Source organism: Eucyclogobius newberryi, unplaced genomic scaffold (genome assembly GCF_026437365.1).
Source record: "Eucyclogobius newberryi isolate DKJ021-1_F unplaced genomic scaffold, fEucNew1.0.hap1 SCAF_1, whole genome shotgun sequence".
Taxonomy (NCBI): Eukaryota; Metazoa; Chordata; class Actinopteri; order Gobiiformes; family Gobiidae; genus Eucyclogobius; species Eucyclogobius newberryi.
Window position 1 is genome coordinate 21,341,494 of NW_027315723.1, and position 19,531 is coordinate 21,361,024.

The 19,531-nt window shown below is 42.7% G+C and overlaps 1 protein-coding gene across 1 annotated transcript in view; it reads left to right on the forward strand.

The window, feature by feature from the left end:
- Nucleotides 1–18,885, forward strand: part of mfsd2b (MFSD2 lysolipid transporter B, sphingolipid) — a 56,028-nt gene extending 37,143 nt beyond the window's left edge. The window contains exons 7-14 of the mRNA XM_072440134.1: nt 2,620–2,710; nt 5,323–5,444; nt 7,370–7,453; nt 7,535–7,618; nt 8,001–8,110; nt 15,399–15,542; nt 17,922–18,098; nt 18,575–18,885. Of these exons, the coding sequence (XP_072296235.1) occupies nt 2,620–2,710; nt 5,323–5,444; nt 7,370–7,453; nt 7,535–7,618; nt 8,001–8,110; nt 15,399–15,542; nt 17,922–18,098; nt 18,575–18,623 (861 nt within the window). The 3' untranslated portion in view covers nt 18,624–18,885. The remainder of the gene's footprint in view (nt 1–2,619; nt 2,711–5,322; nt 5,445–7,369; nt 7,454–7,534; nt 7,619–8,000; nt 8,111–15,398; nt 15,543–17,921; nt 18,099–18,574) is intronic.
- Nucleotides 18,886–19,531: the final 646 nt, after the last annotated feature.

Consider the following 19,531-nt stretch of genomic DNA (forward strand, 5'->3'; position numbering starts at 1 on the left):
CTTATTAGCTTATAGCTTATTTATAATATAAATAAATAAATACCAGGTTAACACGATGCAGATCTTAAAAATCCACTGATGGCTTTTTTGTCATGTGTTTTGGTGACGTCAGTGTTAATTTGTTATGCTATTGTGTGGTAGAATATGCTTTTCATAAATAATATGTTTATTTATTTTATTTATTTTATTTATTTTATTTATTTTATTTATTTTATTTATTTTATTTATTTTATTTATTTTATTTATTTTGTCTATTTTATTTATTTTTTTATTTTATTTATATAATTATTATTATTCAAAAGAATATTCTCTGGTCATCTTTCTTGTTCTATGTTTCTATTTTTCAAAAACTGAGAATTGAAAAAAAAAAAAAACATAAAAAGGAGACTCTTAAACAGTGATATTTAGGCCCTTTTGTTGTGGATTTTAAGACATATTCGACACACTTTGGCACATTCCCCATGCAATGTCGAAATATTGTCTGCACAATGTGAAGATGTTTATTCATATTACTTTCAACAATCATAACATACTTTTAGCAGCGTAATTCTTCCATATTTTCTGCACCAAAACCTCCCAATACTGACAACAAAACCAATGTACCAGTCGCGGTTTTGGTCTAAAGATTCAGCGAAGTCAAGTTAAAGTGTAATAACATATTAACTATTTCAAGTTTGTACTATTAGGCAACAAAACGGTCCATTCACAATAATTTAAGCAGAGAAAACACTGACTGCCACGATGGGAAATGGGAAAGTGTTTGCATTTGCGGATGTAAACGTAGCTCGACTCTGGTCCGACCGTCCCGTGTTTGTGCAAGTTTGGTCCGTTTCCATTTCCGTTCTGGCGAGGCCTCCAAACCGAAGCGTCTCCCGTGGTCGGTGGTCAGGGAGGCGTAGGCGAAACGTAAACTTCGGAAATTGGGAGCCGTTTTTGAAGTGCGTAAATAATAAGGGACCGCCGGGCCTCACCGCGTCAGAAAATAGTAAACAAACGAGGGCTGTTCAAGGCAGAGAACTTCCTGTTGAGGTCTAAATGGTTAAAGGTTTATTTTAGGAAACGCTGCGACCTGAGGTTTTCTTCCTGTTTGTTGGATTTGCAGAGAATTCTGAAGCGCAGGCAAAAACAAATGATTTATTGGACAAAATACAGTGTTTATTTGAATGTTACTGTTGTTAAATTAATCTGCTTCCAATGATGTGTTGAATGTTTATAGAAAGCATTATTGTCACAATTTATTTTCATCAATATGTCCTATTGTTGAAATACAGACGAATAAAAGAGCAATTGTGAGACAGGGCTTCAATCGAAAGTGCAATTTGATGAGTCACATTTAACCTCAGATCTTTAAAAACTTGCAAACCCGGTAATTTATCGACAAACATGTCCTGAAATGCATCTGAAATAGTTTAGCAGTTCAGATTTCAGTCTTTTCTCAGATGCTGAAGTAGACGTATGACTTTTCTGAGCTTTTAACAAGGGTCTAACATTGTTTTAAAGCCACAGTTAGAGCTCTCGCCTCCCAATAAGGAGAGTGAATGTTCATCTATGTCTCTGTGTTAACGAGCTGTCCAGGCTGAGCCCCGCCTAAGGCCCAAAGTTACTGGGATAGTTTCAAGTCACCCGCAACCTCTAACGGGAACAAGCGGTAGAAAACTAATGAATTTATAAATAGTCACAATCAGCACAACTGCGTTCTGAGACCCGGAAGTGAGAGGCTTGAAATGCATTGAAAAGTGTTTAGCTTAAACTGTGCGTAATTCCCTCTGCAGCCAGTAAACGGCGCCATAACTCTGGAAAACAGCAGATTTTCAAATGCCAAATTAAAGGTACTCAAGAGCACGTTTAAAGGCCAATAACAATACAAATAATGCATAATATTTGTCTTTTAATGCATAATATTTGTCCTTTAATGCATAATAGTTGTCCTTTAATGCATAATATTTGTCCTTTAATGCATAATATTTGTCCTTTAATGCATAATATTTGTCCTTTAATGCATAATATTTGTCCTTTAATGCTTGGATTTAACATGTGAACTTTCAACAAAATCTATCCAAACATAAATTGCGAATAAAATCGTAATCGCAATGCTTGAAAAGACAAAAGAAAAAGAAAGACAGATACAACAAATGTGTTTTATGTCACGTCAAGAGCCGAAAGCGAGGGTCTCCGCCCCGCCTTAACCCCGCCCCGCCTTAACTCCGCCCCCTGAGAAAGCTGTTCTAAAGCCGCGCACTGGCCTGAAAATGACGATGAATTAACGATGTGACAAAGGGTTTGCGAGCGCTGCTGACGAGTCAGAACCTCCTTTTCCCGGTTCACAAATCAGGTACCGCAGCGTTAAAGGTGCACTACATCTTTCTTGAGTCTTACTATGCCTGGAATGTTACGCAGTGTGGCATTAAAGTGATCCGGAGACAAGCAACTGACGCCACCAAAGACACTACAATCACATGCATTTATTTCCACTCCATCAAAACGCCGCCATTTCCTGCGTTGAAAAACCGCGGCTGAAATTTTAATGCATTGGTGGTGATTATGAATTAAAGATTAGGGCTCAGAATAGACCTCTGGCTCTGGATTGATCGGAACCTTGTGTTTCTGTTGTTCCCGCAGAAAGAGGCGTACATGATCGCGGCCGGCGTCATCTGCGGCATCTTCCTCATCTGCACGCTCGTCATGTTCGTGGGGGTCAAGGAACGAGAGGGTGAGGCCACGGTTTTGTTTCTGTACGGAATATGAAAGAAAGAAAATCACATTCATCACAATTTGTTTTCCTCAAGTTGGACAATCTGTTGTGTTTTATCATATTTTGTTGTGTAAAAATGGTTTTCGATGTTCATTTCTTCATCTTAAATCAGGGGTGTCAACTTTTTTCACCGAGGGCTGCATTTTGAAAGTTTTAGGGAGCAGAGGGCCACAAACAACCCAAAAATGTATGAATGAACCTTTAATAAGACTTGGAACATTAATATTCGGTTGCTATAACATAAATATGTTTGAATTTTTTCAATTTTACAGTAAAAATAACTACTTTTTGTTGATTGGGCCAATTTAGGAGGGAGCCTGAGGGCCAACAAAAAATGGTCTGAGGGCCGCATTTGGCCCCCGGGCCACAGTTTGGACACGCTGTCTTAAATAATTGCTATTTTAAAACACAAAAAAAGGCCTCCAAGCCTCATGTGAGGTTTGAATGTCGACCTCTTAATGACAAAGAACAAGTTTATCATGGACAAAATGTGTGAATGTTTATTACAATTTGAAGGACTTTTACGTTCACTTTTGTGCAAAAAAAATCCCCCAAAAACTGTTATTATTCAGTCTTGCCGCAGCTTGGTGCTTAAAGATAATTATGTAAAAATAAAACACACCTTTAACTCCCACCTTGATGGTGGCATCAGCTCCTGTATGGTGTGGCCTGCTGGAGCAGCAGCATCACAGAGAGGGAGAGGAAGAGGCTGGACAGAGTCATCAAGAAGTCCAGCTCCGTCCTGGGCTGTGCTCTGGACTCGGTGCAGGAGGTGGGGGACAGGAGGGTCCTGGCTAGATTCACATCTATGCTGGACCATGAGTGTCACCCCCTGCAGGACACTCTGTCCACTCTGGAGAGCAGCTTCAGTGACAGACTGATCCATCCTCGATGTGTGAAGGAGAGGTTTCGCAGGTCTTTCCTTCCTGCTGCTGTCAGACTTTATAACAAAAACTGTTAGTACTGAACACTCGCAATACTGACCTAACCTAATACTGATGTGCAACTCTGTCATATGTGCAATTGCTGTTGGAATTCATGTGCAATTCATGTGCAATTACTGTGAAATTCATGTGCAATCTATGTGCTGTCGTAACACATATTCATGTGCAATTACTGTCGGGATCACATGCAATGGTATTTATTTATTTATTTATTTATTTGTCTATGGGAGTTTTTATTTATTTATAGGAGATCTTCTACTGAAAGTGTTTTTCAGACTTCCTATAAGTGATCTGTTCTTCTGTATCTACCTCTGTATCTACCTGCGTTGCACCAATGAAATTTCCCCATGTGGGACAATAAAGGAATATCTTATCTTATCTTATCTTATCTTATCTTAACATATACCTGCCTATGACAGGTTTTTACGATTTTCTATTTTTTCTTTATTTGGTGTATTTATATCTGTTGCACATATAAATTACAGTTTTACACCAATCGAGTAGGTATTTGTGGAGAAAAACTAAAGCGCATTTCACGACATCTTTTTTGACATTTTGCTTTAGTAATGCCACTGTCTCTGTTATAAAAAAGGTATTTTAGAGTGTACTGTCCAATGTTTATGTTTATTGATTATTGATTACTATTGAATATTGTCAACTAGTCACAATCAATCTATTTAATAGTCGCGGTGCTAATTGAAATCAATATTAAAGACGATAAATATTCTGAACAGTTCGATGTAACATCCTGCATGGTGCTCCTGCTCGATTAGGCCGTTAACGTTCATTTATTAATCTTCCATTTCATTTATTACTGTGCCATCTCGACCGACATTTAACTACTTTATTGATCTCACGGAGGAGAATTTCACTCGTGATCTGGTAATACACATAAATAACAGATAGAAATAATATATAATCTAACATCAGTGGTTTTGTTCATTTAAACCATTTACTGTATTATATTTATCACAAACAAACAATATTGGGCAAATGGACATTGTACTTTTTTCTTTTAAACAAGCTTTTTGTACAAATAATCAGTCGTTTTCCAAATAATTAAGATCTTCAAGTGCCGTTATTTCTACTCTGAAACGAAGCAAAGGATCATGGTATGTGTAGTTCTCAAAAAGCAACAATTGTGAATTTCCAGGCTCGAAATGTCAGTTATTTTGCTTTTTCTGCGACAAAGGAAGGAAAAAAATGTATAAATTCTAACTTAAAATTGTATTTGAACTTCAGAAAAAGTATAATTTACAGCAAAGCATGTAATATAGCTGTAGATAAAATGATAAGCTACTGTGAGTATCCTGTAAAACCTCAAAATCTGGATTAAATGTCTGTCATTACATTTTTAAAGGTCTACATTTAACATATTTTGACACTTCTAACAATACGACGTCACAATATTTCGGTCACTGCGGCACATTCCCTCGAATCAAGTGCGTTAGGTGTTTTCACTGTCAGTCTCAGGTGCTCTCAGCGGGACTCACAGACTCCTCTGCATTGCGGCGCTCACTCCTGGACAAGCCCTCGACAGTCTCTTCCTCCTCCTCTTCCTCTTCCTCTTCCTCTTCCCGTGCAATATTTGACCCCCGTCTCGCTCTTGGCTCTTGTGCCTTGCAGATCCGTACGGCCCCAAGTCGGACAAGCAGGTCTCGTTCTACAGGGGCTTCGTTCTGGTGATGCGACACGGGCCGTACCTCACCCTGACGGCCTCCTTCCTCTTCGTAACCGTGGCGATACAGGTTTGTTACTTCAAGTCTGTGTGGCGGGTTCTAGTATCGCGGGGCAGAACCTGTGGTGAATATTTATCGTGGTTTTGCTTCTGTTGAGTTGCGGTTTTGCGAAGAAATTTGGGAAAATAAGAGGAAATTGAAATGACAGGAAGTAGAGCCGAGTTCCCTCTGTGATGTCATCAATGTGCGACGCGCCATTGAAAACACAGAGACAGTTTGCGCTTAACGGACAGTTTTAAAGATCTTTCCGCAAAATAAAGACGCTATTAAGTATTATTATGTGGCAAATCATAGCTGTTGTGTAATTTATATGGATTTTGGCTCTTGTTTACTTTCTGGTTGCTAGGTAACAGTTGTGGAATTACCTCTATTGCCCATGTCCAACCAGGAAGTGCAGTTATAAACGTTACAAAAATGGTCAAACTGGGGACAAACAGGCAAAATGTTTAGTCAAATCTGGAATACAATTGTGTTTTTGTGAAATGTGTAGTTAAAACTGTCTTATCGACTTTAAAGTAAAAGTACAGATAGAGGAAGGAGCAGGGGTAAATACTCAAGTAGAAGTAGCACTTGCAAAATCAACTGAGATACCAACTGTTACCAAAAAACGCTAAAAATAAACGCTCAAACCCTGTGGAAAGTATTTTACAGATGATTACAGATACTTGCACTCAAATTAAAGTAAAAGTAAAAGATATTCAATGTAAAAATGGCTTAAAGTAACATTTTCCTGTTGCGTTGCTTGAAGTACTCCTTTAGTAAGTACTCGCAGTACTAATACAACAGTGATGGCCGCCGTAACCGGAGCCGCGCCCGCCGCTCGATGTCGATTGGATCAGCGCAGAGGAGCTCTTACTGAAAGCTCCAGTCTTAAGCTGCTGCGAGGCCCCCGCGCTCCGAGGGGCCCGTAACGCCACGCGATTACCCACTAATGTTGTCACTCGCGGACGATAAAAGCCACATCAGAGAAGAAGACGACGGCGACGATCCCGCGGGACTTTAAAGTGTTTCGCTCTGGCTAAATTAAGGGCACGTTTGGAAGTGTTTCATCTCGGGGGCCGTTGTGTGCCGTTTTATTGCTTTATACAGCTTTATAGATTAATGTGCTGGATAAAAACATTAGAAGCGTTCAGAGGGAGAAAAGACTGTATAATACAGTGCACTTTTTACCTGGAGCATTGAAAGGCGGGACAAAGTACAATTACAAAAGTTTACTTAACTTACAAAACGTTCTTTCTATATATTTGTGTCGCCGCGACTGGTTTAAACTGTATTTACTCAATGTTTCTCATCAGTTACGTTGTTCTCTCTCAGAAATAAGACGTTTCTTGTTCGAAATAAGGATTGTTTTGCTTAATACAAGTTATTTTAAGTTTTGCGCACTAGGAAATACAAATATTTAAACCTTCTGTGCAGTATATTGTAAAAGCGGAATTCTGTCACAAAAATACATTAGCTACATTAGCTTCAACTCTTCAACCAGAGCCATTTGAGGGACTTTATGACACTTTGAGAGAAGTGAAAATGTTACTTTTCCATCTGAAAAAGCTGTTTTAAAGTTATGCTAGAAGCAAAGTATAGATACATAGATTTAAATCCCTACTTTCTCCTTTCATGGTTTGAAAATCAGACACCAAAGCTTTAAGTTTCAGGATACGTTACACGAAATGCTAAAGTGTACGTTTGAGCAAAGAGATACAGCTTTTAAATTAAAATATTAAAGATTGCCCAAAAAAGCACTATGCTAACTCGTCTACTCCCTCGCCGCGTGTATTTTCAGCCTCTCAATTCGAGCGCGTGTCAGTTGTCGGCCACGTTAGCGCGCCGCGGGACCGAATCTCTCGTAAAACGGCGTCCGCGGCTTCACTCGACTCTGACACGCCATGTGAACGCCATCCTCTGCTCTGACGTTTGCCTTTGTCTCCGTTTCGCAGCTGGTGCAGAGTAACTTCGTCCTCTTCTGCACGTACGCGGCCGACTTGAAGGACCACTTTCAGAACATTGTGCTGACCATCCTGGTGAGTCGCGCTGCGTCCGGTCGAAACGTGTCGTCGTCTGTGTTTTTAATCGCCGTGTTTCATTTGCCGTTGCGGTCGCAGTTGTCGGCGGTCATAAGCATTCCCCTGTGGCAGTGGTTCCTGGAGCGATTCGGGAAGAAGACGGCGGCGTTTTGCGGCATCACCGTGAGTAAATGCATCGGCGCTCAATCAGTCAATCAATTGATTTTTATTTATAGAGCCCTTTACAACACTCAAAGTGACCAAAGTGCTAAAGAACGAATAATATTGATACTTTATTTTGACACATTTTACTTTATTTCGACACATTTTACTTTATTTCGACACATTTTACTTTATTTCGACACATTTTACTTTATTTCAACACATTTTACTTTATTCCGACACATTTTACTTTATTTTGACACATTTTACTTCATTCCGACACATTTTACTTTATTACGTGAAAGCTTTGCACGGTTTCCATTTGTAATAATCTACAAAATAAATGGTGGCAGGCTGTGATTGGTCGCCAGAGCAGGAAATGACTGCTTTGTGTTTCCTGCAGTGGATCATGCCGTTCACGCTGATGCTCGTGTTCATCCCGAACGTGGTGGTGGCGTACGTGGTCGCCGTGTCGTCAGGGCTCAGCGTCGCCGCCTCGCTCCTTCTGCCATGGTAACTATGGCAATATTTAAATCAGTTGTTTTTAATGACCGCCCGTTTCTACAACCAAGTAAGGCCAAAAGCAGGTGATAAAAAATAAAGTTGTGGTAAAACCTTAGTAAACTATTTATAACCTACCCCTAGCCTCCTCTACCCCACTGACTACACTTCTTCCCCCTGTTACATCCCCATCATTTTCTTTCTACTTCTTCTGTCTTGTTTATTTTATCTGTATATTATTGTTTATTGTACGTGCTGTCCCCCCCCTGTCTGTAAATACCCCCCTTTTTGTGTATGTCAAAGCGTCTTTGGGTCCCTGAAAAGCGCTATATAAATAAAAGATTTATTATTATTATTATTATTATAAGTTATTAGAAAAATAGACACAAAATAGATAACTCAATAAACAGGAATCAAAAAAGAATAAACAAAACAAGAACAAACAAAAACTAAAAATAGACAATAAATAGATGATTCAACCAACAGGAAACTAAACAAAAACAAAAAAAACACAAAAAATGTTGTTATTGCTTGTGCCAGTTCTGGATTATGTTCTGGTTTAGTCCTGGTTTGGTTCCGCAATTAGTCCCAATTTAGAGTTCACTACAAGTCAGTTTTATCTTCCCACTTTCTTTTACCACATTAAAATCCCAAAAACATTATTATTGTGTCCAAAAATATGTCCTCTTCATGTCATTTCTTTGATAATGTCACTTTTTTATGGCGTAACATCCGTCTTAACCATGCGTAAGAAGCAGCTTTTAGATATTGAATGCTAACAGCGCCGCTTTAACTTTTATTTAGTCCCACAATTACTCTGGAGTCCGTAAATTCTGGCCCGACCCTGGTTACGAGCGACTCAGACCCTGGTTACGAGCGACTCAGACCCTGGTTACGAGCGATTCAGACCCTGGTTAACGAGCGACTCAGACCCTGGTTACGAGCGACTCAGACCCTGGTTACGAGCGACTCAGACCCTGGTTACGAGCGACTCAGACCCTGGTTACGAGCGACTCAGACCCTGGTTACGAGCGACTCAGACCCTGGTTAACGAGCGACTCAGACCCTGGTTACGAGCGACTCAGACCCTGGTTACGAGCGACTCAGACCCTGGTTACGAGCGATTCAGACCCTGGTTACGGGCGACTCAGACCCTGGTTACGAGCGACTCAGACCCTGGTTACGAGCGACTCAGACCCTGGTTACGGGCGACTCAGACCCTGGTTACGAGCGACTCAGACCCTGGTTACGAGCGACTCAGACCCTGGTTACGAGCGACTCAGACCCTGGTTACGAGCGACTCAGACCCTGGTTACGAGCGACTCAGACCCTGGTTACGAGCGACTCAGACCCTGGTTACGAGCGACTCAGACCCTGGTTAACGAGCGACTCAGACCCTGGTTACGAGCGACTCAGACCCTGGTTACGAGCGACTCAGACCCTGGTTACGAGCGACTCAGACCCTGGTTACGAGCGACTCAGACCCTGGTTACGAGCGACTCAGACCCTGGTTACGAGCGACTCAGACCCTGGTTACGAGCGACTCAGACCCTGGTTACGAGCGACTCAGACCCTGGTTACGAGCGACTCAGACCCTGGTTACGGGCGACTCAGACCCTGGTTACGGGCGACTCAGACCCTGGTTACGGGCGACTCAGACCCTGGTTACGAGCGACTCAGACCCTGGTTACGAGCGACTCAGACCCTGGTTACGGGCGACTCAGACCCTGGTTACGGGCGACTCAGACCCTGGTTACGGGCGACTCAGACCCTGGTTACGGGCGACTCAGACCCTGGTTACGAGCGACTCAGACCCTGGTTACGAGCGACTCAGACCCTGGTTACGAGCGACTCAGACCCTGGTTACGGGCGACTCAGACCCTGGTTACGGGCGACTCAGACCCTGGTTACGAGCGACTCAGACCCTGGTTACGGGCGACTCAGACCCTGGTTACGAGCGACTCAGACCCTGGTTACGAGCGACTCAGACCCTGGTTACGAGCGACTCAGACCCTGGTTACGAGCGACTCAGACCCTGGTTACGAGCGACTCAGACCCTGGTTACGAGCGACTCAGACCCTGGTTACGAGCGACTCAGACCCTGGTTAACGAGCGACTCAGACCCTGGTTACGAGCGACTCAGACCCTGGTTACGAGCGACTCAGACCCTGGTTACGAGCGACTCAGACCCTGGTTACGAGCGACTCAGACCCTGGTTACGAGCGACTCAGACCCTGGTTACGAGCGACTCAGACCCTGGTTACGAGCGACTCAGACCCTGGTTACGAGCGACTCAGACCCTGGTTACGAGCGACTCAGACCCTGGTTACGGGCGACTCAGACCCTGGTTACGGGCGACTCAGACCCTGGTTACGGGCGACTCAGACCCTGGTTACGAGCGACTCAGACCCTGGTTACGAGCGACTCAGACCCTGGTTACGGGCGACTCAGACCCTGGTTACGGGCGACTCAGACCCTGGTTACGGGCGACTCAGACCCTGGTTACGGGCGACTCAGACCCTGGTTACGAGCGACTCAGACCCTGGTTACGAGCGACTCAGACCCTGGTTACGAGCGACTCAGACCCTGGTTACGGGCGACTCAGACCCTGGTTACGGGCGACTCAGACCCTGGTTACGAGCGACTCAGACCCTGGTTACGGGCGACTCAGACCCTGGTTACGAGCGACTCAGACCCTGGTTACGAGCGACTCAGACCCTGGTTACGAGCGACTCAGACCCTGGTTACGGGCGACTCAGACCCTGGTTACGAGCGACTCAGACCCTGGTTACGAGCGACTCAGACCCTGGTTACGGGCGACTCAGACCCTGGTTACGAGCGACTCAGACCCTGGTTACGAGCGACTCAGACCCTGGTTACGAGCGACTCAGACCCTGGTTACGAGCGACTCAGACCCTGGTTACGAGCGACTCAGACCCTGGTTACGAGCGACTCAGACCCTGGTTACGAGCGACTCAGACCCTGGTTACGAGCGACTCAGACCCTGGTTACGAGCGGCTCAGACCCTGGTTACGAGCGACTCAGACCCTGGTTACGAGCGACTCAGACCCTGGTTACGAGCGACTCAGACCCTGGTTACGAGCGACTCAGACCCTGGTTACGAGCGACTCAGACCCTGGTTACGAGCGACTCAGACCCTGGTTACGAGCGACTCAGACCCTGGTTACGAGCGACTCAGACCCTGGTTACGAGCGACTCAGACCCTGGTTACGAGCGACTCAGACCCTGGTTACGAGCGACTCAGACCCTGGTTACGGGCGACTCAGACCCTGGTTACGAGCGACTCAGACCCTGGTTACGGGCGACTCAGACCCTGGTTACGAGCGACTCAGACCCTGGTTACGAGCGACTCAGACCCTGGTTACGGGCGACTCAGACCCTGGTTACGAGCGACTCAGACCCTGGTTACGAGCGGCTGATGTCTTCTCGAACACTTGACAGCGCACAGTGAGCGAGTGTTTCTGTTTACCGTGAGTCTCCAGGGCTCTTCAGGCTCCTCCTCCACGTCCCGCACCGGCCCTAAACCCAAATTACAGGGGCCAAACAGCAGGGGACGTGTTAGTTTTGGACGGGCCGATTGTTTATCCCGCCTGCGACCGCACGTTGACCGCGATCTCGTCACGTTATTAGCTCTGTAATTGTGGTGGACGGGTTTATAAGTAGTGCTCGTGTCATGGGCCGTTGGTGTGTGTTTGGCGAATGCGATTGAAGAATAATGCGGGTCGCCATGGAGCTTAAAGGGCCCACGCTTGAAGATTCATACCATGTTCTAATTTTGACTTTATCTGGTGTATTTGTACCTGTTGTACATATAAATCATAGTTTTACACCAATGGAGTAAGTTTTTGTCGAGTTATTCATAATTTACACAAAACAAACTAACTTTTTGACATTCTAAACATGAATTCAACAACATAAAGCTGCTCTCTATTTTTATTTGTCAAAAAAAAGAAGTGACAAATAGTGGTCATTTCCTAGTGTGACGTCATCAATTACAAACAGGAAGTGAAATTATAAACCAAAAAAAAAAAGATAAAACTTGTATCATTTTTTAGCAAATTTCAATATGTATTTATCTCAAATGCATTTTAGTTCAATGAGTCGTCCGACCTGTAGGGGGCACTTTAAATCTGTGCTTATGACATGTAAACGAGTGCAGAAGAAGAGGTTAATTGTGACTAGGCAACTTTAAACAATAGTAGTTTTAAGTTTGATAGAAGACTTTATTTGTCTCTGTTGGGAAATTGTTTTGCTGCAAAATCATGAACACGCTTCCGTACGTGATGCATTAAAAAACATCCAAACCTTAAAAATGTACGTGTTAAGTGCGGTTAACAACCCGCGTTGGGGAATGAACGGGACAGAAGTGACAAAGTCAGAGAAAAGAGGATGTTTACGGTCAGAAAGAATGATTTGGCACTTAATTACTGTTCGCTCTCTCTTTAATAAATCTCTTTTATTTGATCATTGTAATCGTTACCTGGACAATACAGACTCTAAAAACATACCAAAATATAAATCTTTTCAACAGACAGCTGCAGTATTAGTAAATCAAAATGTCAAAAAGGAATAAACTCTTTCAGATTTTCCTCAATAACACATGTAATATTCTCTATCTGGACGTAATGTATTTAAAAAGCCTCAACGTGCAATAGACATAATACGCCCTGGTGAAGAGCAGTGAGAGGCATTCAGCAAAGTATCAGAACAGGCAAAACGTGGTCGGAAGTGAGTAGTTGCGATATTGCGAGCTGGCGATATCATACAAATGATCACGCAAAATACAAATAAATAAGTCAAATAATGATATGTTTAGGTGTTTCTCTCGTCTGGTTTAGTCCTGGTTTAGACCAGGTTTAATCATGGTTTAGTCCTGGTTTAGTCCTGTTTTAGTCCTGTTCTAGTCCTGGTTTAGTCCTGTTTTAGCCCTGATTAAGTCCTGGTTTAGTCCTAGTTTAATCATGGTTTAGTCCTGGTTTAGTCCTGTTCTAGTCCTAGTTTAATCATGGTTTAGTCCTGTTCTAGTCCTGGTTTAATCATGGTTTAGTCCTGGTTTAGTCCTGTTCTAGTCCTGGTTTAGTCCTGGTTTAGTCCTGTTCTAGTCCTAGTTTAATCATGGTTTAGTCCTGTTCTAGTCCTGGTTTAATCATGGTTTAGTCCTGGTTTAGTCCTGTTCTAGTCCTGGTTTAATACTGGTTTAGTCCTGGTTTAGTCCTGTTCTAGTCCTGGTTTAATACTGGTTTAGTCCTGGTTTAGTCCGGTTCTAGTCCTAGTTTAATCATGGTTTAGTCCTGGTTTAGTCCTGTTCTAGTCCCAGTTTAATCATGGTTTAGTCCTGGTTTAGTCCTGTTCTAGTCCTAGTTTAATCATGGTTTAGTCCTGGTTTAGTCCTGTTCTAGTCCTGGTTTAATACTGGTTTAGTCCTGGTTTAGTCCTGTTCTAGTCCTGGTTTAATCATGGTTTAGTCCTGGTTTAGTCCTGGTTTAGTCCTGGTTTAGTCCTGTTCTAGTCCTGGTTTAATACTGGTTTAGTCCTGGTTTAGTCCTGTTCTAGTCCTGGTTTAGTCCTGGTTTAGTCCTGGTTTAGTCCTGTTCTAGTCCTGGTTTAATACTGGTTTAGTCCTGGTTTAGTCCTGGTTTAGTCCTGTTCTAGTCCTGGTTTAATACTGGTTTAGTCCTGGTTTAGTCCTGGTTTAGTCCTGTTCTAGTCCTGGTTTAATACTGGTTTAGTCCTGGTTTAGTCCTGGTTTAGTCCTGTTCTAGTCCTGGTTTAATACTGGTTTAATACTGGTTTAGTCCTGGTTTAGTCCTGTTCTAGTCCTGGTTTAATACTGGTTTAGTCCTGGTTTAGTCCGGTTCTAGTCCTAGTTTAATCATGGTTTAGTCCTGGTTTAGTCCTGTTCTAGTCCCAGTTTAATCATGGTTTAGTCCTGGTTTAGTCCTGTTCTAGTCCTAGTTTAATCATGGTTTAGTCCTGGTTTAGTCCTGTTCTAGTCCTGGTTTAATACTGGTTTAGTCCTGGTTTAGTCCTGTTCTAGTCCCAGTTTAATCATGGTTTAGTCCTGGTTTAGTCCTGTTCTAGTCCTGGTTTAGTCCTGGTTTAGTCCTGGTTTAGTCCTGTTCTAGTCCTGGTTTAATACTGGTTTAGTCCTGGTTTAGTCCTGTTCTAGTCCTGGTTTAGTCCTGGTTTAGTCCTGGTTTAGTCCTGTTCTAGTCCTGGTTTAATACTGGTTTAGTCCTGGTTTAGTCCTGGTTTAGTCCTGTTCTAGTCCTGGTTTAATACTGGTTTAGTCCTGGTTTAGTCCTGGTTTAGTCCTGTTCTAGTCCTGGTTTAATACTGGTTTAGTCCTGGTTTAGTCTGGTTCTAGTCCTAGTTTAATCATGGTTTAGTCCTGGTTTAGTCCTGTTCTAGTCCCAGTTTAATCATGGTTTAGTCCTGGTTTAGTCCTGTTCTAGTCCTAGTTTAATCATGGTTTAGTCCTGGTTTAGTCCTGTTCTAGTCCTGGTTTAATACTGGTTTAGTCCTGGTTTAGTCCTGTTCTAGTCCTGGTTTAATCATGGTTTAGTCCTGGTTTAGTCCTGGTTTAGTCCTGTTCTAGTCCTGGTTTAGTCCTGGTTTAGTCCTGGTTTAGTCCTGTTCTAGTCCTGGTTTAATACTGGTTTAGTCCTGGTTTAGTCCTGTTCTAGTCCTGGTTTAGTCCTGGTTTAGTCCTGGTTTAGTCCTGTTCTAGTCCTGGTTTAATACCGGTTTAGTCCTGGTTTAGTCCTGTTCTAGTCCTGGTTTAGTCCTGGTTTAGTCCTGTTCTAGTCCTGGTTTAATACTGGTTTAGTCCTGGTTTAGTCCTGGTTTAGTCCTGTTCTAGTCCTGGTTTAATACTGGTTTAGTCCTGGTTTAGTCCTGGTTTAGTCCTGTTCTAGTCCTGGTTTAATACTGGTTTAGTCCTGGTTTAGTCCTGGTTTAGTCCTGTTCTAGTCCTGGTTTAATACTGGTTTAGTCCTGGTTTAGTCCTGAATAAGTCAAATAATGATATGTTTAGGTGTTTTTCTCGTCTCACAGGTTTTGCTTGAGAAAATGAAAGCAAAATTGATCTCTTTTATTGATTTTTGAGACCATTTCCATGCGGTCCAGTCATTTTCAACGTTCTGCTTCGACAAAAAACACAAGCGAACCGTTCAATATGTCAAAAAAACAACAACGGTGTGACAGATTTGACATTAGGCCACATTGTCTCTCTCGTGCGCTCAGTCTCTCACCTGTTTGTGTCGTTTTGCTCTTGCAGGTCGATGCTGCCGGACGTGGTGGACGACTTCCGGCTGGCGAACCCCTTCTCGCGGGGCCACGAAGCCATCTTCTACTCCTTCTACGTGTTCTTCACCAAGTTCGCCTCCAGCATCTCCCTGGGGGTCTCCACGCTCTGTCTGGAGTAAGTTACGGGCCACGCGCGGCGGAGTCTCTCTTTTAAGTGCTCCTCATTAGATCCTCCTGCCCCGATGTTTTATTCATGGAGTCCGGGGTGTCGACTCGGCGCGTTTGAAGTTGCACTCGCTGCGTCAGGGCGGTAAGTCGATAAGTTTGGACTCGCGCGACGGCACAACGATCCATCTGTCGTTTAAGACCGACGACGAGGATTAAGAAGTGTGCGCGGTCGAGTTTTGAGAGACGGATTGCAGGTTTTTTGGACTTGGTTTGTGCTGAAAAATATCTTGGATTGAAAAGAAAAATGGCTGAAAGTTGTCATTTTGTTTTGCTTCGATAGCGTTGGAAAGTGGTCACGACGATATTCAATGACCAAGGAGCAATTCTTTACTTTGAGCCTTTAGTTAAATGTGGTTTATGGTTCTGATCCATCAAAAACAATGATAAATCTCGACATTTGTGCATTTTCAGCTTGGATACGTCTTTCAAAAACAGTGACTCATCTATAGCGAGAATCGATAAGATAAGATGTTGTTTCAAATTGTAGATGCCATGAAGCTCAGTAATAAACGGAAAACAAATGTAACGTCTGTAAACAAATGTTTTGATCATGTTTTTGTGCTGACGCTGTCGTGTGACACGTCAGGACTGAACCTGCTGAAGAGTTTTCAGTGGGAGACAAAAAGGAATATCTATCTCTCTTTTAGTATCGATGGCAATAATTATTATGTGTTATGATATTAGTCCTGGTTTAATCCTGGGTCTGTCCTGGTTTAGTCCTGGGTCTGTCCTGGTTTAGTCCCTGGTTTAGTCCTGGTTTAGTCCTGGTTTAGTCCTGGGTTTGTCCTGGGTTTGTCCTGGTTTAGTCCTGGGTTTGTCCTGGTTTAGTCCTGGTTTAGTCCTGGTTTAGTCCTGTTTTTGTCCTGGTTTAGTCTCTGGTTTAGTCCTGGGTTTGTCCTGGTTTAGTCCTGTTTTTGTCCTGGTTTAGTCTCTGGTTTAGTCCTGGGTTTGTCCTGGTTTAGTCTCTGGTTTAGTCCTGGGTTTGTCCTGGTTTAGTCCTGTTTTTGTCCTGGTTTAGTCTCTGGTTTAGTCCTGGGTTTGTCCTGGTTTAGTCCTGGTTTAGTCCTGTTTTAGTCCTGGGTTTGTCCTGGTTTAGTCCTGGTTTAGTCCTGGTTTAGTCCTGTTTTAGTCCTGGGTTTGTCCTGGTTTAGTCCTGTTTTAGTCCTGTTTTAGTCCTGGGTTTGTCCTGGTTTAGTCCTGGTTTAGTCCTGGTTTAGTCCTGTTTTAGTCCTGGGTTTGTCCTGGTTTAGTCCTGGGTTTGTCCTGGTTTAGTCCTGGTTTAGTCCTGGTTTAGTCCTGTTTTAGTCCTGGGTTTGTCCTGGTTTAGTCCTGGGTTTGTCCTGGTTTAGTCCTGGGTTTGTCCTGGTTTAGTCCTGGTTTAGTCCTGTTTTTGTCCTGGTTTAGTCTCTGGTTTAGTCCTGGGTTTGTCCTGGTTTAGTCTCTGGTTTAGTCCTGTTTTTGTCCTGGTTTAGTCTCTGGTTTAGTCCTGGGTTTGTCCTGGTTTAGTCTCTGGTTTAGTCCTGGGTTTGTCCTGGTTTAGTCCTGTTTTTGTCCTGGTTTAGTCTCTGGTTTAGTCCTGGGTTTGTCCTGGTTTAGTCCTGGTTTAGTCCTGTTTTAGTCCTGGGTTTGTCCTGGTTTAGTCCTGGTTTAGTCCTGGTTTAGTCCTGTTTTAGTCCTGGGTTTGTCCTGGTTTAGTCCTGTTTTAGTCCTGTTTTAGTCCTGGGTTTGTCCTGGTTTAGTCCTGGTTTAGTCCTGGTTTAGTCCTGTTTTAGTCCTGGGTTTGTCCTGGTTTAGTCCTGGGTTTGTCCTGGTTTAGTCCTGGTTTAGTCCTGGTTTAGTCCTGTTTTAGTCCTGGGTTTGTCCTGGTTTAGTCCTGGGTTTGTCCTGGTTTAGTCCTGGGTTTGTCCTGGTTTAGTCCTGTTCTAGTCTTGCTTCATTCCAGTTTTAGTCGATGGTTTAGTCCTGTTTTTTTCCCTGGTTTTGTCCTTCTTTGTCTTGCTTTATTCCAGTTTTATCTCCTCTTACAATATAAATGACATATTTATATATTCAAATGTCGCATAACTTCAAACACTCGTGATATGAAACATTTACATTTCCCTCTTTAGTATTCCGTACTTTGCATGATCCTCTGCCCTCGCTCCAAACGGGATGAACACAAACAGTCTTGCCTTGTCAAACATCTCCATGGAGACGACAATAACGACTCGCAGGTGTATTTGAATCCTAAACTGGATCATAACTGGTGAAGTCGAAGGCGTTGTTGCTCGTTCTGCCCGTGCCAGGACTGAAACTCGTCTCTAAGCGGAGTCTTGTTTCCGTGCAGATTCGCCGGGTACGACACGGGCGCGTGCAAACAGCCGGCCCCCGTGGTCTACACGCTGAAGCTGCTCATCGGCGCCGCCCCTGTGGCCTTCATCGTCACAGGCCTGCTGATCCTGCTGCTGTATCCAATCAGCGAAGACGTGAGGCTCCGGAACAAAGTCTGCCTGGAGGAGCTGAGGTGAGAGCCGCTGACCTCCTGACCCCTCATATTGTGACCATGGCTGATAATGAACGCCACAATGTTCCCATAGTAATGTTCCTTTTCTTTAAGACTCTGAACCAGATTCAGGATCATTTAACTGTGTTTTTTTATATCTGCAAACCAAACATTGTTGTGTTCTGCTTATTAGTGGCAGCATAAAAACACAAGATTTAAAATGTATATAATGTATTTAAAATGTATAAAAGAGAAACCAAATAAGTCCAATCAATAAATCAATCAAATCCAACAAATATTATAGATATAAATAATTATAGAATTATATATAGTTAAGCAGTAAAACCATGTGTTACATTTTAGTAACGATGACTTTAAATGCACTCATTTGTCCTTTATTACAGGTTAGAAATATTGACTGAATAAAAAATTAACTGGAATCGTCTCAGAATAATTAATATGGGACTCCTTTAATGATCTCGTTTGTATCTTCTCAGGAAACAGAGCATCAGCTCCAGGACGATGGAGGACCTGAATCATGTGTGATACTTCACAAACCTCGTGTTCCAGCTCAGACGGCTGGAAGTTAAATAGTGTATATTACACTGGTAACTGAATATATTGTTTTAATGTAAACATTTATTTTTATTTTCTCATTGACATGTACTGTATAGTAATCTTGGATATATCTACAAATGTTTAATTTATATAAATGAATGTACTATTTGCTGTGTTCAGCTCTACAACACTATTTATTTATGAATGATCAGTATAAAGAGTGACGAGAACAATAAATGTTGTAGAAACTGTTTGTGTCTCAAATATCCATTAACTTTGTACAAAATACATGTTTTTATTTACATTTGTTGTACAATACAATATGATACATTACATTCTTGCAGAGGTTAAGCCCTCACAGTTCTGTTGTGTATTGCTCCCTCTAGTGGACATCAGCAACACAACCCATTGTTTTCTACAGTATGGGCCATTTTTCATATGTACCATTGACATATACTGTATAAAAGATGAATTCACCAGTGTTAAGTATAAATACTGCATCAAGTATAAAACCTCTAGAACAAGCAGTGGCCCAACAGTAGAAGCGGCTCGTAAACATCTCCATATGTTCAGTAAAATCTATGACAGCTGCGTTACTGCAGTTACCGCGCAGGTAAAGTCAGTTACCATCATAAAAACACCCGTTACTATGGTTTCTGAAAGGCAGAAGAAATCTACCAATCAGACGGTCTCCACAGCGTGTGCGTCATCAGCTTTACTACAAATCCAAAATCTCACAGTCTGAAACATATTTTGGCGTGAAGTGAAGCATTTTGGACATTTCATTTGAGCTAATCCAGACTTTGCCAAACCTCATCACTTATGTTATTGCTAATGCTAATAGTTTGTGTGTTTAAAGTGCCTCTGACAGGTCGGATCACTCATTGAACTAAAAT